The 17,904-nt window shown below is 37.4% G+C and overlaps 1 protein-coding gene and 1 long non-coding RNA gene across 2 annotated transcripts; both read right to left on the reverse strand.

The window, feature by feature from the left end:
* Positions 1-843: 843 nt before the first annotated feature.
* LOC113043850 (uncharacterized) lies at positions 844-4,503 on the reverse strand. The gene is made up of 3 exons (XR_003275802.1): positions 4,467-4,503; positions 4,184-4,265; positions 844-883 (listed from the first exon to the last, which is right to left on the reverse strand). It is a non-coding gene; the product is annotated as an uncharacterized LOC113043850 (long non-coding RNA).
* Positions 4,504-8,023: 3,520 nt separating this feature from the next.
* On the reverse strand, positions 8,024-14,725 carry LOC113042913 (translation initiation factor IF-2-like). Its single transcript, XM_026201922.1, has 2 exons — positions 14,592-14,725; positions 8,024-11,513 (listed from the first exon to the last, which is right to left on the reverse strand). Exon 2 carries the CDS (start codon positions 11,509-11,511, stop codon positions 9,955-9,957), a length of 1,557 nt encoding a protein of 518 aa, XP_026057707.1. The 5' UTR covers positions 11,512-11,513; positions 14,592-14,725; the 3' UTR covers positions 8,024-9,954.
* Positions 14,726-17,904: the final 3,179 nt, after the last annotated feature.

The raw sequence follows: 17,904 nt of genomic DNA on the forward strand, positions 1-17,904 counted from the left end.
TCACCAGCAGAGTTTTGTTGCGCGTCATGCGCTGCGAGTATTTGAAAGGCGCGGAGACCGCGTGGTAGCGGTCCGCTTGCGCGGCCAGAATCGCCATATAGGACAGACCCAGAAAAGTGGGAACGATTAAGAAAGTGCGAGTCGGGGAATCAAAATTATCGCGTACATCCATAACTCCAGCATAATAATACGAGACGCCAGTGCAGATGTCACTGAGACACGTGCTGAGCATGTACATGAAGCGGTTCTCCCTGCGCAGTGATCTGTTCATCACGATGGACACAAACACGGAGACGTTGATAAAAATAATAACTGTGGCGAGAATTACATTGAAGAGAAACAAAAGAACATTCTCTAAACTAGTTAGAGGCAGCACTGTGCCGAGACCCGCTCTGCTCTCAGAAATATTCATGAGTGATGAGAGTATCAGTAAATACAGTTAAAAGAATAAAACAGAGCCATAGCTGACGTACTCGAGTGCACGAGAGTGTACATGGGTGCACGCTTTTATGAATTTGATAAATGTGCGCGAAGGTGAAGGTGGTCTCACTAGTTCTCTCACGGGACAGATATTAAATAAAATGAAATTATCAGGATCAAAACAACATGCTAAACAGATTTTAAATGAAAACTTGAAATAGAGCATAAGAATTAGAGGATAATAACTTTTTGTTTATATGATCAATTGCTCACTAATAGGTTTCTAAAATCTTAAAGGAATAGTTCACCCAAAAATGAAAGTTTGTTGAAAATATACTCACCCTCAGACCATGTAGGTGAGTTTCGCCATCAGAACAGATTTGGAGAATGTAGCATTGCATCACTTGATCACCAATGGATCCTCAACAATGAATGGGTGCCGTCAGAATGAGAGTCCAGACAGCTGATAAAAACATGGTAACACTTTATTTTGATGGTCTGCCAACACATCACTGATTAATATCTTGTGATGGAAAAAGGACCATGTTTTAAGAAACAAACCAAACATATATGTGTTTTAACTTAGTCTCTTCTGGCTAAAATACCAGTCCATATTTTATAATAATGTTTCCTCACATCAAAATCCAATTGTTCAGAACTGCTTTGGAATGTTTTCACTTGTAAATGGTGCTCTTGATCTGCATATTTCTCTCCTGATTCAGATTATTTTTATCACTGGATCAAGCACTATTACTCACTAAAAGTGTTGTGTTAACTATTTACTTTTATTCATGACATCATTTTAATGAACAAAATACACTGTTTTAAATACAATTTTTAAGTAGAAAAACAATAAATCTGTTTTAAAAAACAGGTTTTAAGTTTTAAAAGACAAATGTACTCAATATTGTTGAGCCTATTATTTAATATAAATATGCACAATTATTTGCCTATATTGAATTCAAAATACACAAGTGAACATGTAGAACACAAGTACACATTCAAAATACACATTAAATAATAAAAAAATACACTTACAATATACATAAATTATACTGCATGTTAAATTCAAAACACAAATATGCACTAGTACATATATTCATAACAAATGAAATGTGCACATACAGCAACAAATTCAAAACAAATATGCACATGCTGTACCAATTAAAAACCTACACTAAAAATTCTTACACAATCAACCTCCAGAAACTTAGCAAGGAGATCAAACCAAAGCAAAGCAAAAGCAATGTAGAAAATGTATCCACATGGCACATCTTTAGTGGATACTCTCCAAAATAGCACTAGGGTGAGGCGGAGGAGACGAACTACTGAATAAAGTGTTTTTTTTTTCTTATGCACACAAAAAGTATTTTAGTAGCTTTGTAAAAAGTCAGGGAAATTGTGGCCTAGTGGTTAGAGAGTTTGACTCTTTATCCTAATGTGGTGGGTTTGAGTCTTGGGCCTGCAATACCACGACTGAGGTGGTCTTGAGCAAGGCACCAAATCTCCTTGCTATACGTTTCGGGACGTTGATCGTGGGAGGACCCTTGCTGTTTATGGGAGGGTCAGAGAGCTGTCCGATTGAATAAGAAATTGTCTTACAGTTTTGGGACGACATGAGGGTAATCAATAACAGGATTTTCATTTTTGGGCCAACTAACCCATTAATGTGTATTTTGGCTACTATACTGATGATCAGTAACATTGAATACAAAGTTTTTTAGGAGGCAGCAATGTGTAGAAGGAACTCCTCCAGGAATATTATAGACTGCATGGTGCAAGAACTCCCAAATGGGAGCAGAGGGCTTTGGGTAGTTTTTGTCATAGATGTAGAATATTTTGAAGCATACATCCACTGCTTGAAGTAAGGTCTCCCTTTCAATTGCCTCTCCACTGAAAATTATGAAAATCTTCTTTATCTCCAAGCACAAGACATGTGGTTCCTGACTTGACTCATTGTTGAGGTAGTGTACCATATTAGTACCAACTAGGGCTGTGCAATTAATAAAAGAAATAAAAGATTTCGATTTCGACTTTGGCCTCCAACGATTATGAAAATACAATAATCAAGTTAAAACGTTTATTGGGCCCCATTCCGCCCCCCTTTGCAGCGCTGTGCTTTCGTTCCTCCATTAAAGGCCAATTTCACATGCAAATCAGTAAAAAGCATGAAAGAAAGGAAGATATTTGTGCTCAGAAACAGAACAGAACACGGTCAAATGCATGCAAAAATTTGTCAAAATGTCGCAGAGTGCTTATTAATCAAACAACAAATGACAAATTCAAAATCACACATTGCTCTTGAGTGAAGAATTTTTTGTAGCTTTAAGAAACAAAAAAAGTTAAATTCTTACAGTGAAGACTATGTTGTTATACTAGTATTGCTGGTCTCTATAATGTAGATGTCATAGCAACCTTATTTACAGGAAATACATATTTGATATGTATCACTATCTTTAAATAAATCATTCATATAAAGTTTTGGTCATATGACCTCCTCATAATCTTGTTAAATAACCGTGATTACAGTATTTACAAAAATAAATGTGATTATGATTTTTGCCTTAATCGAGCAGCCCTAGTAAAAAAAAAAAGAATAAATAAACTTTAGCTGGCATATAAGACAAACATTCCAGGGATTCAGTATATGTTTACAAATGGATCACAGAATAAACAGCAGTGTTGTAGTGAATTAAAACAGGTTAACAATAAAAGTGATGAATGACCATCAGTCATGACACATATGAATAACAAGCAGAATCACTGAAGGAAACTTAATGTGCCTTTATTATTCTTTTTTGTTTTTAACTTTTCCTTTAGGTAGTAATATTATAGCTGTTTGTGCATGTAAACTATTTTAAAAGTTACAAAGTATATGCCAAAGCAGGGCTCCAGACTAACACTTGAGAGCAGATGGTGGTGCCAGGAGCAGATTTTGGTAGCACTGGGGGTGGTGTGTGGGGGCATTAAAATATTGATCATTTAATCATAAAATTACTATTGTTTGGCATTAATAAGTGCTTAAGTAAGTTACTAATAATATTAAATGTTCATTTCTTGTTTAGTTTCCTTTTGTTTATTGTTTATAGAGGTTTGTTTCTTATTAAATGTATCATTATTCATCTAGTATATGGAACTAACCCACTTCATTGATTATGAGTGATTTAGTAGCAAATTAAAGATGTTTGTTTTTTCAAAGCACTTTGTGACTTTTCTTTTTTACAACAAAATTTTTGTTTACAGTTCTGACAAAATCTGATTTCTTGAAGATTTGATATTTTATATACTAATTTCATTCTTTAATTTAAAAATATAGAGAAATAGTGAATGACTGATAAGCCAATAAATGCTCCTATGCTGCTTCACTATCTTTAGGCCACTAGTTAGGGTCTTGAGGCCACATAGTTATAATTTTTTTTTTTTTTTTTTTTTGACAAAGTGGGACCAGAGGGTCATCTCAAACCTGCAAGATCTTCATTCATCTTTGGAATACAAATAAAGATATTTTTGATTAAATCCAAAAGGTTTCTGAACCACACATAGGGAGCAATGTCATTGCACCTTTCAAGGTCCAAAAAGCTATTAATGACCAATAAGAAAGTAATCATGATTACAGCGGTTCAACCTTATTATTATGTATAGAAGATAATAGTTTTTGTGTGTAAAAACAAAGCAAAAATAACAACTTTATTTAACTGTTTGAACCGTTGACATACACAGTTGATGTAGTCGTGAATGCAGTTCAGAGCTTCCATGTACTTACATCTGAACACCGGCTCCTCTGTCAGCATCACACGCATGCATCGGCCAATACTGAGACTGAGTTCTGTGTAAACACTGGAGTTCTGCAATGAAAATAGCATAGCAGTATGACGGGAGACAAGAATTTGTTGAATAAAGTGGTTATTTTTGCACACACAAAAATATTATCGTCGCTTCATAACATAAAGTTTGAACCACTGTAGTCATGTTGACTATTTTAAGGGTTTGGGACAACATGAGGGTGAGTACATATTGACAGAAAATGTATTTTGGGGTGAACGAACCCTTTAATGCTTAGGACCTTTGATGAGCAAGTCACAGGGAACTGTGGCAGAGAACTCCTTTTTGGTGGTAGAGGGAGAAAGTCTTGAGAGAAACCAGGATACAGTCTTTAAAAAATCTCTTATACATTACTAAATTAAATAATTACTTACCTTGAAATGTTTCTATTAGATTGCAGGGGTTCCACTGTTGTAATCTGTCCTTTACAAAGGAATCCATTTATCTAATACACACATATTAACGTGTTTAGTATAACCAGAGTCCTTTTAACATATTTAATGTTTAACATTTAATGCAAAATTGTAATAACTTTCTAAGAAATATATATATATATATATATATATATATATATATATATATATATATATATATATATATTCAGGCTATTCTATTATTTCTGTAACGGATTTAATACAACATGCATGGCTAAACAACTGTATGTAATGTTTTTTTGTTTTTTTTTTACTTTAAAAGTAACACTCAAATAATTCTGGTACACTTCTAATAAGTCGAATGGCTTGTTTACACTCAACTCATTAAACGTCTGTTGTATTTGTATGTAAATTTCGGGCGCTGGTACGACTTTTTCGCTTATTTCAATTTCAGTGATTTCGGCGACGTTTCACATTTAACCAGACGTTTTTTTCATTAACGTTAACTTAAGTATTACTTCTGTAAACTGTTTTGATAATGTTTCAGCTAATGTTTTAATTTATTAATGCAAGTGGGCAAATGGGAATAACGTATTCATTTACAATCGATCTGATAAGTTATTCTGGGGAAGAAGAAAATACTAAGGGGAATCAAAACATCATTTTTTAAATAGTTTTAGGATTTAATTAACGTCTCGGTACACATTATTAATATTATAACAGTTATATACATAATACAATTATATTAACAGTTACTTTTTTCTTACAGCGATTTACCTGCAATAATCATGCAGGCTGCCGCCGACGTCCGCCGAGTCGCTGACTGAACCGTTAAAATTTGAACCGGAGTGAAGCGGGAACCATATTTGGGTTATAATCTTATAATTAAACGACGAAAAAAAATACCAAACAAATTTTAAGATAACCCAGCACAATTAACCCAATGTGTGTAGCCCAACGGTTGTTAAAAAAAAAAAAAATTGTTGTATTACTGTGTAGGAAAAGACTCGTATTTATCTAGCCTACATCTTTTATGTCTCAAATGTAAATCTTGCACAAATAGTCATTTTTGGGTGTACTACTCCTTTAAAATTTAAACAAATATTTATACAAAAAAATAGTGTGATATGATATGCACATTCATGCAATAGCTACAAAGCAACACTAGCCGTAACATTGTAGCAGCAAAAATTCCAGCGAGTTTTACTACTTTCCTGTGACTTTGAAGTAGACTAATATATGAACCATCTCTGCTCAGTTCTGCTCCTTTGTCTTTTGTGAGCTCCTTTGTTTTTTTTTTTTTTTTTGAGCTGGTCGCCTGAAGCTAAATGCTATGTGACTAATAATAACTGTGTAGGGCTTATGAAATTGCATGGGTATGTAAGTCTTTTCAATATAAATTTACTTTACGATTGTTAGAAAGTTATGTTCTATATAGTATTAATGTGAATATTAATGAAATTCAGTATACTACATTTGTAATTTTGTTTTGTTAGTTTCTTGTCTTTACAGTCTCATGTGATAGCCACGTGTCAATAAAAATGCATCTGGGTACTTTTCTTCCAATGTTTTATAAATAATATTTAATAGTTTAGCTACATCCCTAAACACACCAAAGCCAGGTTATTTACATTTAGTCTATTAGCAGATGCTTTTATCCAAAGTAGAAGCAATCAGACCAACAAGAGAGCAACAACAATATACAAGTGCTGTGACAAGTCTCACTTAGTCAGTACACATAGCAAGAGGTCTCTTTCATATATATATATATATATATATATATATATATATGATATATCTATCTATCTATCTATCTATCTATATATATATATATATATATATAGAGAGAGAGAGAGAGAGAGAGAGAGATAGATAAATTAGAACAGAATAGGTAAGTGCTATTATTAATTAGTCAGGTGATGGTGAAAAAGATGTGTCTTTAGATGCTTTTTGAAAATGGCCGAAGACTCAGCTACTCGGATTAAGATAGGCATATCGTTCCACTGGCTGGGAACTGTCCAGGAAAAGGTCAGAGAGAGTGATTTTGTGCCTTTTGGGATGGCACCACATTCACTTCCAGAAGGAAAACGTCTGGAGGGTGCTTAGGTCTGAACTATAAGTGTAGGTAGGCCATTTTGGTGCAGCGCCAGCTGGTTGTGTTGTAGGCAAGCGTCAGTACCTTGATTCTGATGCTATCAGGAACTATTGGCAGGCAGTGCAAGCTGATGAAAAGAGGTGTGACAGGAGCTTTCTTCGGCTCGTTTAAGACCACTCTGGCTGCTGCATTCTAGAACAGTTGGTTATCACAGTGCTTAACATTATACTAAGGGTGTGCTGGAACACGGTTGGAGCTGAAGTCTGCAGAAAAGTAGCCCTCCAGATGTTGGCAACCATTGCTCTAGGAACCCCATATGGGCCACATATGATATGATAGTTACATTTACGGTGTATGTGGGTTCATCAAGATTATAGGAGTGCAGGACTGGTGGTAAAACTCTATACATTGTCATCCATTTATGCCGTTTTGTAAGTTCACAATACCATGATTTCAAGACTCCAACAAGACTTTGTCTTGGATTTTTACAACCTTGACCAATTAGAACCAACACTGGTCAATTAAACCTTTTATTTGACATTATCGTTTTCAATTAAGTTGGAAAAATGTGTTTTCACTGTACAATCTTTTGCTGATCTTTAGTCTTCTATCACTACCAGTGTCCTGTTTGTGGCATGTGTCTCGTGTCATGTCTCAAATTGCATCATTAACAGAAACATATTGTGATCTTTGTTTTTGTGTGTATATGCCTGATTAACCACAGTAATGAGCACCAAACAAGGGATTTTCATCTCTAGTGATCCACTGTTGTGCTGAAGTCTTCTTCCCAAGGGTTAATTTGGATTTCAAAACACTGGTTATAATAAATGGTTCTGACAGTTTTCACCTTTGCATGTTTTAACACAATTAGACCAGTATCTGTATTTTGTCACTCCTCATAGTCTTATAACCACAACAGGCCCACTGTTTTCCACTTAGGGTATAATTAGGTCACTTATGAGTCAGCTACTATCTTGCATGTGTCAACATGAGGATATCAAGTACACTTGAACGGTTATCAAAAGACAAAAACAACAAAATGACTCCACCAAGGGAAATGATCACAACACACTGAACACAGGTATACATTCAGCTTACCTGGCACCATAATAGGAAAAACTGCTTTTGCTTCAGGGACCAAATTTTACATTGGACATTACGTGACATCTGAAAAAAAGGAGTAAATTATCTATTAACATGAACTGGAGCAATCACTAGGCCAAATTTAGAGGTTTCAAGAACAAGGTTAAAAAATATTTCATCCTTAAGATTTTTCTGAAATTTTAAAATGGGAAAAAGGCAGACACAGAACTAAGGTGCATTTAATCCTTTTAATCACAGTGATGGTAAGATTATACACATTTTCTACATTCACAACATCTCAAAGGCATAACAATAGATATGCAGCTGAGCAATAATAAAGGCGTTAAGTTTTGCCTCCTACTGATCATCCAGTGGTAGCCACAGGCCTCCTAGATAAATGATTTAGCAAAGTGCCATGCTATGTTGATAATCTACTTTAATGTTCAGCAGTAATATTCAGAGAAAGCACATCAAGAGTAACTGTTAAAGATCCAGCTTTATAAAAATGTTTATCTAATCCCTTTGAGTTCAACTGCATGAGTGCCATAGTACCTGTACATCTAATATGAATAAAACTGACAAGAGGGCTGTTATTGTACATATAGAGTTAAAAAGCAGTGGAGAATCACAGAAAGTGACCAAATTCAAGAACATTGTTGCAGCATCTCTTTTGAACATTACCAGAGCATTTTCCTTGATGCGAGTAGCACGGATGCAGCCGTCACCACCAACGATGAAGAGGATGCGCGCAACTCGTCGGAAAAGGCAGAGCCAGTTCATCTGTGATGATTACAAAGAGTACAGCCGAGATGAGTGGGAACAGTTCTTGCTGGAGCCATGTATTCCACCAGATGAGGATCCCATTCAGTGGTGAAACGAAAACATGAAGCGCTTCACAAAACTTAGTCGCTTAGCACAACGTTATTAGTGTGTCCCGGCAATGTCTGTGCCGTCAGAGCATGTTTTCTCTGCAGCTGGCCTTATTTTTAACAGACTAAGGAGCCAACTTTCCCCCAATCATGTTGATATGCCTGTGTTCCTTAACAATAACATGTAAAACAATAAAAAAAAAAAAATAATAATAATAAGATTTGCTGACAGTTTAAAAGTTTCAAAGTTAAATGTAGGCTTCTGTACAATAGTCTAATTGCTGCAGGCTGCTTTTACGTTTTTTCTTTGTTACCTTTTTCTGTTTTGCTTTTAATCTGTACTTTTTTGTTTGTTTGCACACATTGTTAAAGGTTTTCAGCTACAAAACACGATGTAGTGTAAAGTTCAAGTTTATAGTGTATAACTATAAATCTTGCTGAAAAATAATGTCGCTCTCATTAAACTTAATTTAAATAAACAAATTTTCGAATATTCGTCTTTTGTGAGCTCAAATATTCGAATGTGATATTTGCGGAAAACGCTCATCCCTAGTTCACTGTGAACAGCCCCTAAGAAGTAAAAATAACAAAACTAACAGTAGTGGATTCTTGGAGGAAAAAAAAACTAAAAAAAAAAAAAACATTAAAATTGCCTATGATAATAAATTTAAAATAAATAAATACAGCAGTAGAAAGTTAATACCCAAGTTATCATTCCAAACAATCAGAGAAAACACTACAAAACTAAATTTTCCACAAGTAGGAGTGCTATCATGTGAACAGAGCTGGAAGTCACCATTCCATGTTAAAAACAAAATAATCATGGTTTGCTGTTATTGCTGTTGCCAGTGGAAAACAATAAGTTAAATGCGAATGGCATGCTCAATTCTGTTTAAATTGGAGATATTAAAGGGTTCATGCATTATGCTGTCATTGAACATGAACTTTTATTCTTCAAAACACATGCAAGAAGGTGGCAGTGATAGAAGGTGAATATTGTAGTAGTTGTATGCAAGTAGATGTATGCAAATGTTTTTTGCTACTTTGGAAATTGCTATGAAATGTGGGCACATGACAAATTGTTAGGTGGCTCATGTTGCAATTTAGTAGGGTAAGTTTACAGGAGTCATTCTGAGAAATTCTTTGTTGAATCTTCAATTAGTCTTTCGAGAGTACCTTGTCCAGAGTCTGTAAGCATCCAAGACAAATTCCTCAGATAACATTTGATGGGTGCGAACAATCCATTTTTCTTTCTGACTCAATGGCTTCATGTGTAACCCTTTCCAGAATTTCAGTGTAGAAGGGAAATGAAGATGAGCGACAGAATGCTAGTAAAGAGTAGCATGACTCCATGGCCAAATGGTCCAGGTAAGTCACTGCCACCAGTGCCAGTTTTGTCATCTAGGTTACTGCGAACCTGCACCTGTTTTTCTGCATGCTGTTCCGCATAGACCATGTACAGCTCGACACAACGTCGTGCTTTCATTTGCTCAATTAGCATAGGATAGCCAATCTCCATAATGCTAACAGTGTCATCATCATCACCGTCAGCTTCTGCTTTTTTTTCCTGGGTATGCATTAGAGGCTGACTGGGTGTTTCGGGTGGCTTTGAGGTTACAAATAAAGAGCTTCTGGATGTGTTTCTTTCTGCAGTGCTGTTGTTGCTTGTGGCATTTTCTTGAGCACCAGTAGGATCATTGGCTACTTCTGCTTCTTGAGCCTTAAAGTCAGTGGATCTCCTCGATCCTCCTTCCGGTTTCCCTCGGAGCAAGTCTGTCCTCTTCACACACTTGTCCATGAAGCTATCATAGGACTGTGGTGGAGGATTCTGGAAGATGTCATGAGGGTTAATGTTTCCTTGTCCTGCAGAGGTCGACCCTGCATTGCCTGGTTTTCCACCTCGAGAGTTAGAGTTCACGTTACCGTCAGGGGGAGGTTGGCCGTAACGTCTGTACATGTAGTGATTGTAATAGTATTCCTCCTGTGGGCTGTGGAATTGGAAACGGGGGCGAGGGAAACTTCCGAGGCCATATCCCAGAGCCATACCAGCCACAGCTCCAGCCCCAGCAGCCATAATCGCCTGCTTGCCAAACCCCTGTGATTTATATGAAGGGGCCATACCCATGTTATGCACTGACTGGGCAAAAGGTGATCTGCCGCCATACCCATAACTACCGTAGTTGCCACCGTAGCCTGGGCTCATGATTTTGTTGTTGGGATTCCAGTAAGGATATTGTGCCGCTGCAGGATATCCACCTGCACCTGCTCCTGCAACACCTCCACCAAACTGATTAGGGCTGGAACCTCCCCGGACTGGATAACCTGGATAAGAGCCTCCAGCTGGGTAAGGATTTCCATATCCTCCGGCTTGTCCAGGGTTCCTGTTGGGGTATGAACCTGCTCCTGGGTAACCACCTTGTGCTGGGTAACCTCCTTGTCCTGGGTAACCACTACGCCCCGGGTAGTTACCTTGTGGATAACCACCTTGGGCTGGATAACCACCTTGGGGCGGGTAACCACCACGCCCTGGGTAGCTGCCTTGGTTAGGGTATCCTTGACCTGGGTTAGAGCCTGCTGGTGGATATCTGCCCTGCCCTGGATACCCACCTCCAGTACCAGGGTAGGGGGGTGGATTCTGGTTTGGTACTTGAGGTTGGCGAGGATAGTTTCCAGGGGACGAGTGTGTCCCACGTGATGACGTACCTTTATTACTACTGCTGCTTCCACCTTTGTATGAGCTTCCCCCACTTTTCCCCCAACTGAATCCACCTTTACTTCCACCCCCTCGTCTGGCCACAACTGATACCACAAGAGCCAAACAGATTAATAGCACTGTTAGGCGACCCATTTCTGTTGAAAAATAGAGAGAAAGGTTCAATGAAAAGCAATAATTTTCGAAATAGTGTTTCACTTATGCCAGGCATACACTCCACTATTTTAGCCCTGAATTTCACTCACTGACAGTTTTCAGAAATCACAGACAAATGCTTGAAATGGAGGCAAATTGGTGCTTGTTGCACATGAGTGACAATCGCATATTGTGTATTATCAATGACACAATCTAACAGAAGCGCCAATGTGTCGCAGATATTTGGCATGCTAAATATCTGGACCTGTCGGCAACACACAGTCTGGCAAAATGAAAAAGGTTTTAATTGGAAATGACATTGGTAATGACCTACAACAAATGAGAGAAGATGATACAGGGCAAGGGAAAGTTCAGGGGGAGAAGTCATGATAAACCACCAAAAGAACATCACAAGCAACCACTCTCTCCTTCACAGTTTTTGACAGGGTAAAACTTTAGAATAATGATCCATAATTATCGTTAGTAAACTATTTTAGGCAATCTAAGCAAGAACAATCCTTCTACACCATTTATTAATCTTAGATGATGTTAATTTCAACATTTACTAATGCATTATTCAAATCAAAAGCTGTGCTTATTAACATTAGTTAATGCACTGTGAATAAGCATGAACTAACAATGAATAACTATATTTTCATGAACTAACGTTAACAAAGATTAATAAATACAGTAATGCATGTATTGTTCATTGTTTGTTCATGTTAATGCATTAACTAACATTAACAAATGGACCATTATTCTAAAGTGTTACCTTTGACAGAAATAAACCCATTCTTGTGAGATAGTACTAGTCTCCTGTGTGATCTTACCTTATTTCCTGTCTCCATTCTGGTTTGTGTTTGGTAGTGAAACAAAATTTGTAGTCTTCCTAATAAAAAGTTGTGTACTGCGTGACGACCTGTCACTGATCCATCATGTAGTGTGCATACAACAGCAACTATTCTATATGATACCCCAGACAGTCATGCGGTGTGAAAAGAGCAGTAATCCAATTACTTTGAAAATCATGCAGTGTGAACCCAGCATTGGATTCACATTTCATTTACACACATTACCACAGACAGAAAGTCAGGAGAGAGGCTGTGACCAGCAGAAACAGAAACGTATTTTCTGATCAAAATATTTTTGCTCTTAGGCCCCAATCAGCACGTGTTTTTCAAGTTTGGAAAACTTGCCCCTTTTTGTAGTTGATTTTTTTTTACTTGCAAAAGAGCAGTGCTCTGTGGATTATGTTTCTAGGAAACCACTAAATCAGCTGTCCTGTCAGTCTAATCAAGGATTAGCTTATAGCGTGCTCTCTACATCTCTAGTGTGTTGTTAACTAAACTGTCATATTAATAGAAGCCAGCTCCGGATAGCCCGCGACAGCCACCACAAGTTTCTCCTCCATCATTGCAGCCATATGGCAGACTCACTGCCATAGCAAACAATTTAAAAAAGGTGCTTCTCACTGCAAAAAAAATATGTTTTGTCTAATCGGACCTTAAAAGGCATCTCAAATTAATGTATCTGTGACAGCTAGCCATTTCAAACTTCATCATACTTTTAATGAGGACATATGACTCATATGACTCCAGTTATCAACTTCTTGTAGAACGTATAAACACATTCTCTAAATTGTGTAAATATATGCATGCAAGACACTATTTAAAGCTTTAGAATGTGCAGTAGGTAAATTAAAGCTGGGCAGTCCAAATCAACAAAATGTTTCACTGTTAACCTCTTGAAGACAAATGAAGGAATTACTCAAAGCACAAAATTATACTCTCCACATTGAGCTACATTAACTTTTCCTGATTAACATGGCATATGTTAAATAGCTATACTAATTGGATTTAGAAAAATGTAATATTCTTTAAAAGTGTGCCAGTGCATATAAATACATATAAAAGAGACAGGGGGCATTTGTCACAGCGACTATATCTCAGTAACTAAAAGGTTTTGAGTCGAGCTTCCAATTACATAAATCTTGTTTTCTTTAGCATGATTTCAGTTTTCAATTGGTCCCACTTTCCAAACTAAAATTCCAGCACTGTCATGTCTTTATAATGGTTAGGGTAGCAAATGAACACATTTATACTGCACTGACACACATTCAAACATAATGAAAGAGTAAAATGGTAATTAAAGCTTTTAACTTAAGTGCAATCTCAGTACAGAGCATTTTCCCTAAGTGTTAGGGTGGGGCAAGTTGTCACTTGTTTATAAGAAAAAAAATATTATATAATTTATTAATTAGACTGTTTGTCTAGACTATGGTTGGAGGTTTGTTACTTTTAATATTTTTGCCCATTGAGACAATTTTCTCCTTCATTTGTGACAACATTCCCTACTATGGTGTCAATTAATTTTGAACCGCTTTGATTTGTATCCCATGGCAATAACGATTTAAATGATTATTTAAACATTTTACTGGAGTAAAACGTGATAACTAGCCACGGCCACACCTACAGTGCTCAGATTTATGCTAACAAAAGGTGTGGCGTCTTCCTGTATTATTTCACAATAATTATTTAGTTTAATAAGTTCAGACAGACCATTTATCACGTTAAAATGAGTATCTTAGTAACGTGCTGACAGTGTGTTTAACGTTACTGTCTGTCATTGTTCAGAGCCCATTTCCGACACGTGTTCATTGCTATCAAGATGCGCTTTACAAAATTAAACCTAAGCAATATTATTCAATAAATTGGACAACATCAAACTAAATTCTCTCTCTCTCTCTCTCTCTCTCTCTCTCTCTCTCTCGCGCGCGCGCGCGCCATTAACATTTTTATTTTATTTTCCTTTTATACAACATATAACTACAATATTCAAAACATGAAGGAGTAATGTATGTAATATGTAAATGTGTGTCGAGCTAATCAATACCAGGCCGCTAGTCGCGCGTAAATTCACAAATGCTTTAAATAGCGGGACTAAGTTATACTGGGCGTGTGACCGTCAACTGCACCTGTTAAAAACGAGCAAAACGAGTAGCTACAATAAACCAGTGATCAATCATCACTCAAACAGCTCTGTTTACTCTAATAATACGCGTTTTTTAATCGCTAGCGTACCTTCGTGATTTCAGCGTTCTCCTGGTGATTGTTGTCCCTTGGCTGCACGACGCCGTCAGTGACGACTGAACACTCCAAAGGCGTGCGCGCTCACGAGGATTGTAACCGGGATAACCTGCACATGCGTATTGGACCTTCCTTTGACACAATTTACCAGAACTGTCGTTGGGATTCTGGGCAGATCCTAATATAATTATCCGTTAAGCCAGGGGCGTAGTCATTTTCTCACGCACACACACTCACTATATTATATTATATTATATTATATTATATTATATTATATATGTGTGTGTGTGTGTGTGTGTGTGTGAGACATTACAATATAACATAAAACATCATTACTCGAGTCTTCAGTGTCACATGACCTTCATAAATCATTCTAATATGATGATCTGCTGATTAGCAATATTTAAAACAGATGAGTATTTCCTTTTGCAACATTATACAATATATCATTCAAAAGCTTAGAGTCAGTATAATTTTAATTTAATTTTTTTGGAAAATAAATTAGGCTATAGAAATTAATACTCTTATTTAGCACGGATTTTTTAAATGACCAAAAGTGATGATAAAGACACCATTTTACAAAAATATTTCTATTTCAGTTTAATGCTGTTCTTCTGAACTTTCTATACATCAAAGAAACCTGAAAAAAAAATACTACACAGCTCTTTTCAACATTATCATAATAAGTGTTTTTTGTTTGTTTGTGAGCAGCATATCAGAATTATTTCTGAAGAATAATTTGACTGGAATAATGTTGCTAAAAATTCAGTTTTGCAATTTCAATAAATCATATTTTGAAATGTATTCAAATAGAAAACAGTTATTTTAAATATGCTAGTAAAAATATTTCACAATGTTATTTTTTTATTTTTTTTATTTTTTATTTATGGTATATGATGTGTTTCCCAGTCCATCAAACCTTCACATATGGGGCAAAGTGGAGTCTCCAGCAGGTTCACTGTGCTCTAAGCGTGGAACCCTAGAGCACATTTTGAGTTGCTGCTCAAAGGCACTGGGAGATGGAAAGTACAGGTGGAGGCATGACCAGGTACTGAAGGCCATTGTGGAAGCCATTGCTACAGGAGTCGAGTGGGCCAAGCGCTCCCGACCCTCCAAGCAAGCCATTGCTTTTGTCAGAGCTGGAGAGCTGCCAAAACCTGCCGCAAAAACATCTGCTGGTATCTTGGCCACTGCAAGGGACTGGCAACTGTTGGTGGACTTGGAGCAACTCAAGTTCCCCAACCATGTTGTGATCACCACCTTAAGACCCGACATCGTACTCTTGTCGGAGTCCACTAAACAAGTAGTTCTGTTGGAGCTTACAGTCCCCTGGGAAGATCGCTTGGAAGAGGCCTTTGAGAGGAAGCTCGCCAAGTACGAGGGACTGGTCAGTGAGCACAGACAAGCCGGATGGAGAGCTAGGTGTCTCCCAATAGAGGTAGGATGCAGGGGCTTTATAGCCTGATCCCTGGCCAGAGCCTTCAGCTTGTTAGGTATAGATGGGGTGAGGAGGAGAAGAGACATCCGCAACACCAGTGAAGCAGCAGAGAAAGCCTCAAGATGGATAGGGCTAAAGAGAGGAGACCCATGGAGGAAGGGTAGCTAGATTTGCCAACTGGACACAGGCTGTGGTCTGATCAACCACTGCTGGGTCGCCTGGATGAGGGTGTATGATGTTGAAAGACCCGAAACACTCAAAGAGTCCAGGAACATCACTGAAGATGTGTCCATTAGCATCAGTAGATGTATTTGTACTGGATCAAATAAATGCAGGAAGAGACTTCTTTAAAAAACATTTTAAAAAAACTTACCGTTCAATAACTTTTGACTGGTAGTGTAGGCAACTTAATTTTTTCTCTAATTTCTAGCTTTTAATTGGCTTAGAAATTTAATATATTTAATATAATATATATTTATATATTTTAATATATTTACAGAAACCTTGTTTTCCCTCCTCTGCGGCTGTCAATCATTCTCCATTTAGTATTCAAATAGAGCGCACCTCGTCCATACAGCAGGATGCATGGTGAAACTCTCTCCAATATTATATACTCACATTATAATGCTTGATCTGTAGATTAAAAAAGCTGTGGATTTGCATAAAATGACTTTTATTTTGTGTATTTGTATTTTAAGTTTGTTGCTGTTTTTAAAAGACTCGCTTGTGCCTGTTAGATCGCGTTATGATTCGCGAACCCGTTCTGAAGTCGCGATCTGACTCAAATGATTCGCGAACCCGCTCTGAAGTCGCCATTTGACTCAAATGACGCAAATGATTCAGATGACCCAAATGATTCGCGAACCCGCTCTGAAGTCCCGATCTGACTCAAATGATTCGCGAACCCGCTCTGAAGTCCCGATCCCGCAAATGACGCAAATGATTCAGATGACTCAGATGATTCGCGAACCCGCTCTGACTCAAATTATTCACGAACCCGCTATGAAGTCGCGATCTGACTCAAATGATTCGCGAACCCGCTATGAAGTCGCGATATTACTCAAATGATTCGCTAACCCGCTATGAAGTCGCGATATGACTCAAATGATTCGCGAACCCGCTCTGAAGTAGCGATCTGACTCAAATGATTCGCGAACCCCCTCTGAAGTCGCGTTCTGACTCAAATGATTCGCGAACCCCCTCTGAAGTCGCGTTCTGACTCAAATGATTCGCGAACCCGCTCTGAAGTCGCGTTCTGACTCAAATGATTCGCGAACCCGCTCTGAAGTCGCGATCTGACTCGCAAATGATTCAGATGACGCAAATGATTCGCGAACCCGCTCTGAAGTCGCGTTCTGACTCAAATGATTCGCGAACCCGCTCTGAAGTCGCCATTTGACTCAAATGACGCAAATGATTCAGATGACTCAAATGATTCGCGAACCCGCTCTGAAGTCCGATCCCGCAAATGATTCAGATGACTCAAATGATTCGCGAACCCTCTCTTAAGTCTGGATGTGGTATAGTTTCCACATATTTGTCTAAGTCCAATTTGAATAAAGAAAAAAGAGGTTTATAGCCAGTAAACTTTTGTTTATAAATGTGAAATTTAGCTAACAGGAAACATAAATTAATTATGTAATATGTTCCAGTATTCTGTTTTGAATGGTCAAACAATCCAAATGAAAACAAAAAGAGAAGTCACTTACAAAATAGCACTGAATGAATGCCAAAAAGTCTGACCAAAATTATTCAGTGTAGGAGCATTGCCAAAATAAATGAATGAAGACTTCTTCAGAAGAATGACAAAAACAGCAACTCACGTCAATGTCTAATTTTAGTTGGGTAACATTTGTGAATTAACTTAAA

Source organism: Carassius auratus, chromosome 25, assembly GCF_003368295.1.
Source record: "Carassius auratus strain Wakin chromosome 25, ASM336829v1, whole genome shotgun sequence".
In the NCBI taxonomy this organism is placed as follows: Eukaryota; Metazoa; Chordata; class Actinopteri; order Cypriniformes; family Cyprinidae; genus Carassius; species Carassius auratus.

Coding starts and splice junctions, on each gene's coding strand:
- LOC113042913 (XM_026201922.1), bottom strand. CDS start 11,511: ATGGGTCGCCTAACAGTGCTATTAATCTGTTTGGCTCTTGTGGTATCA.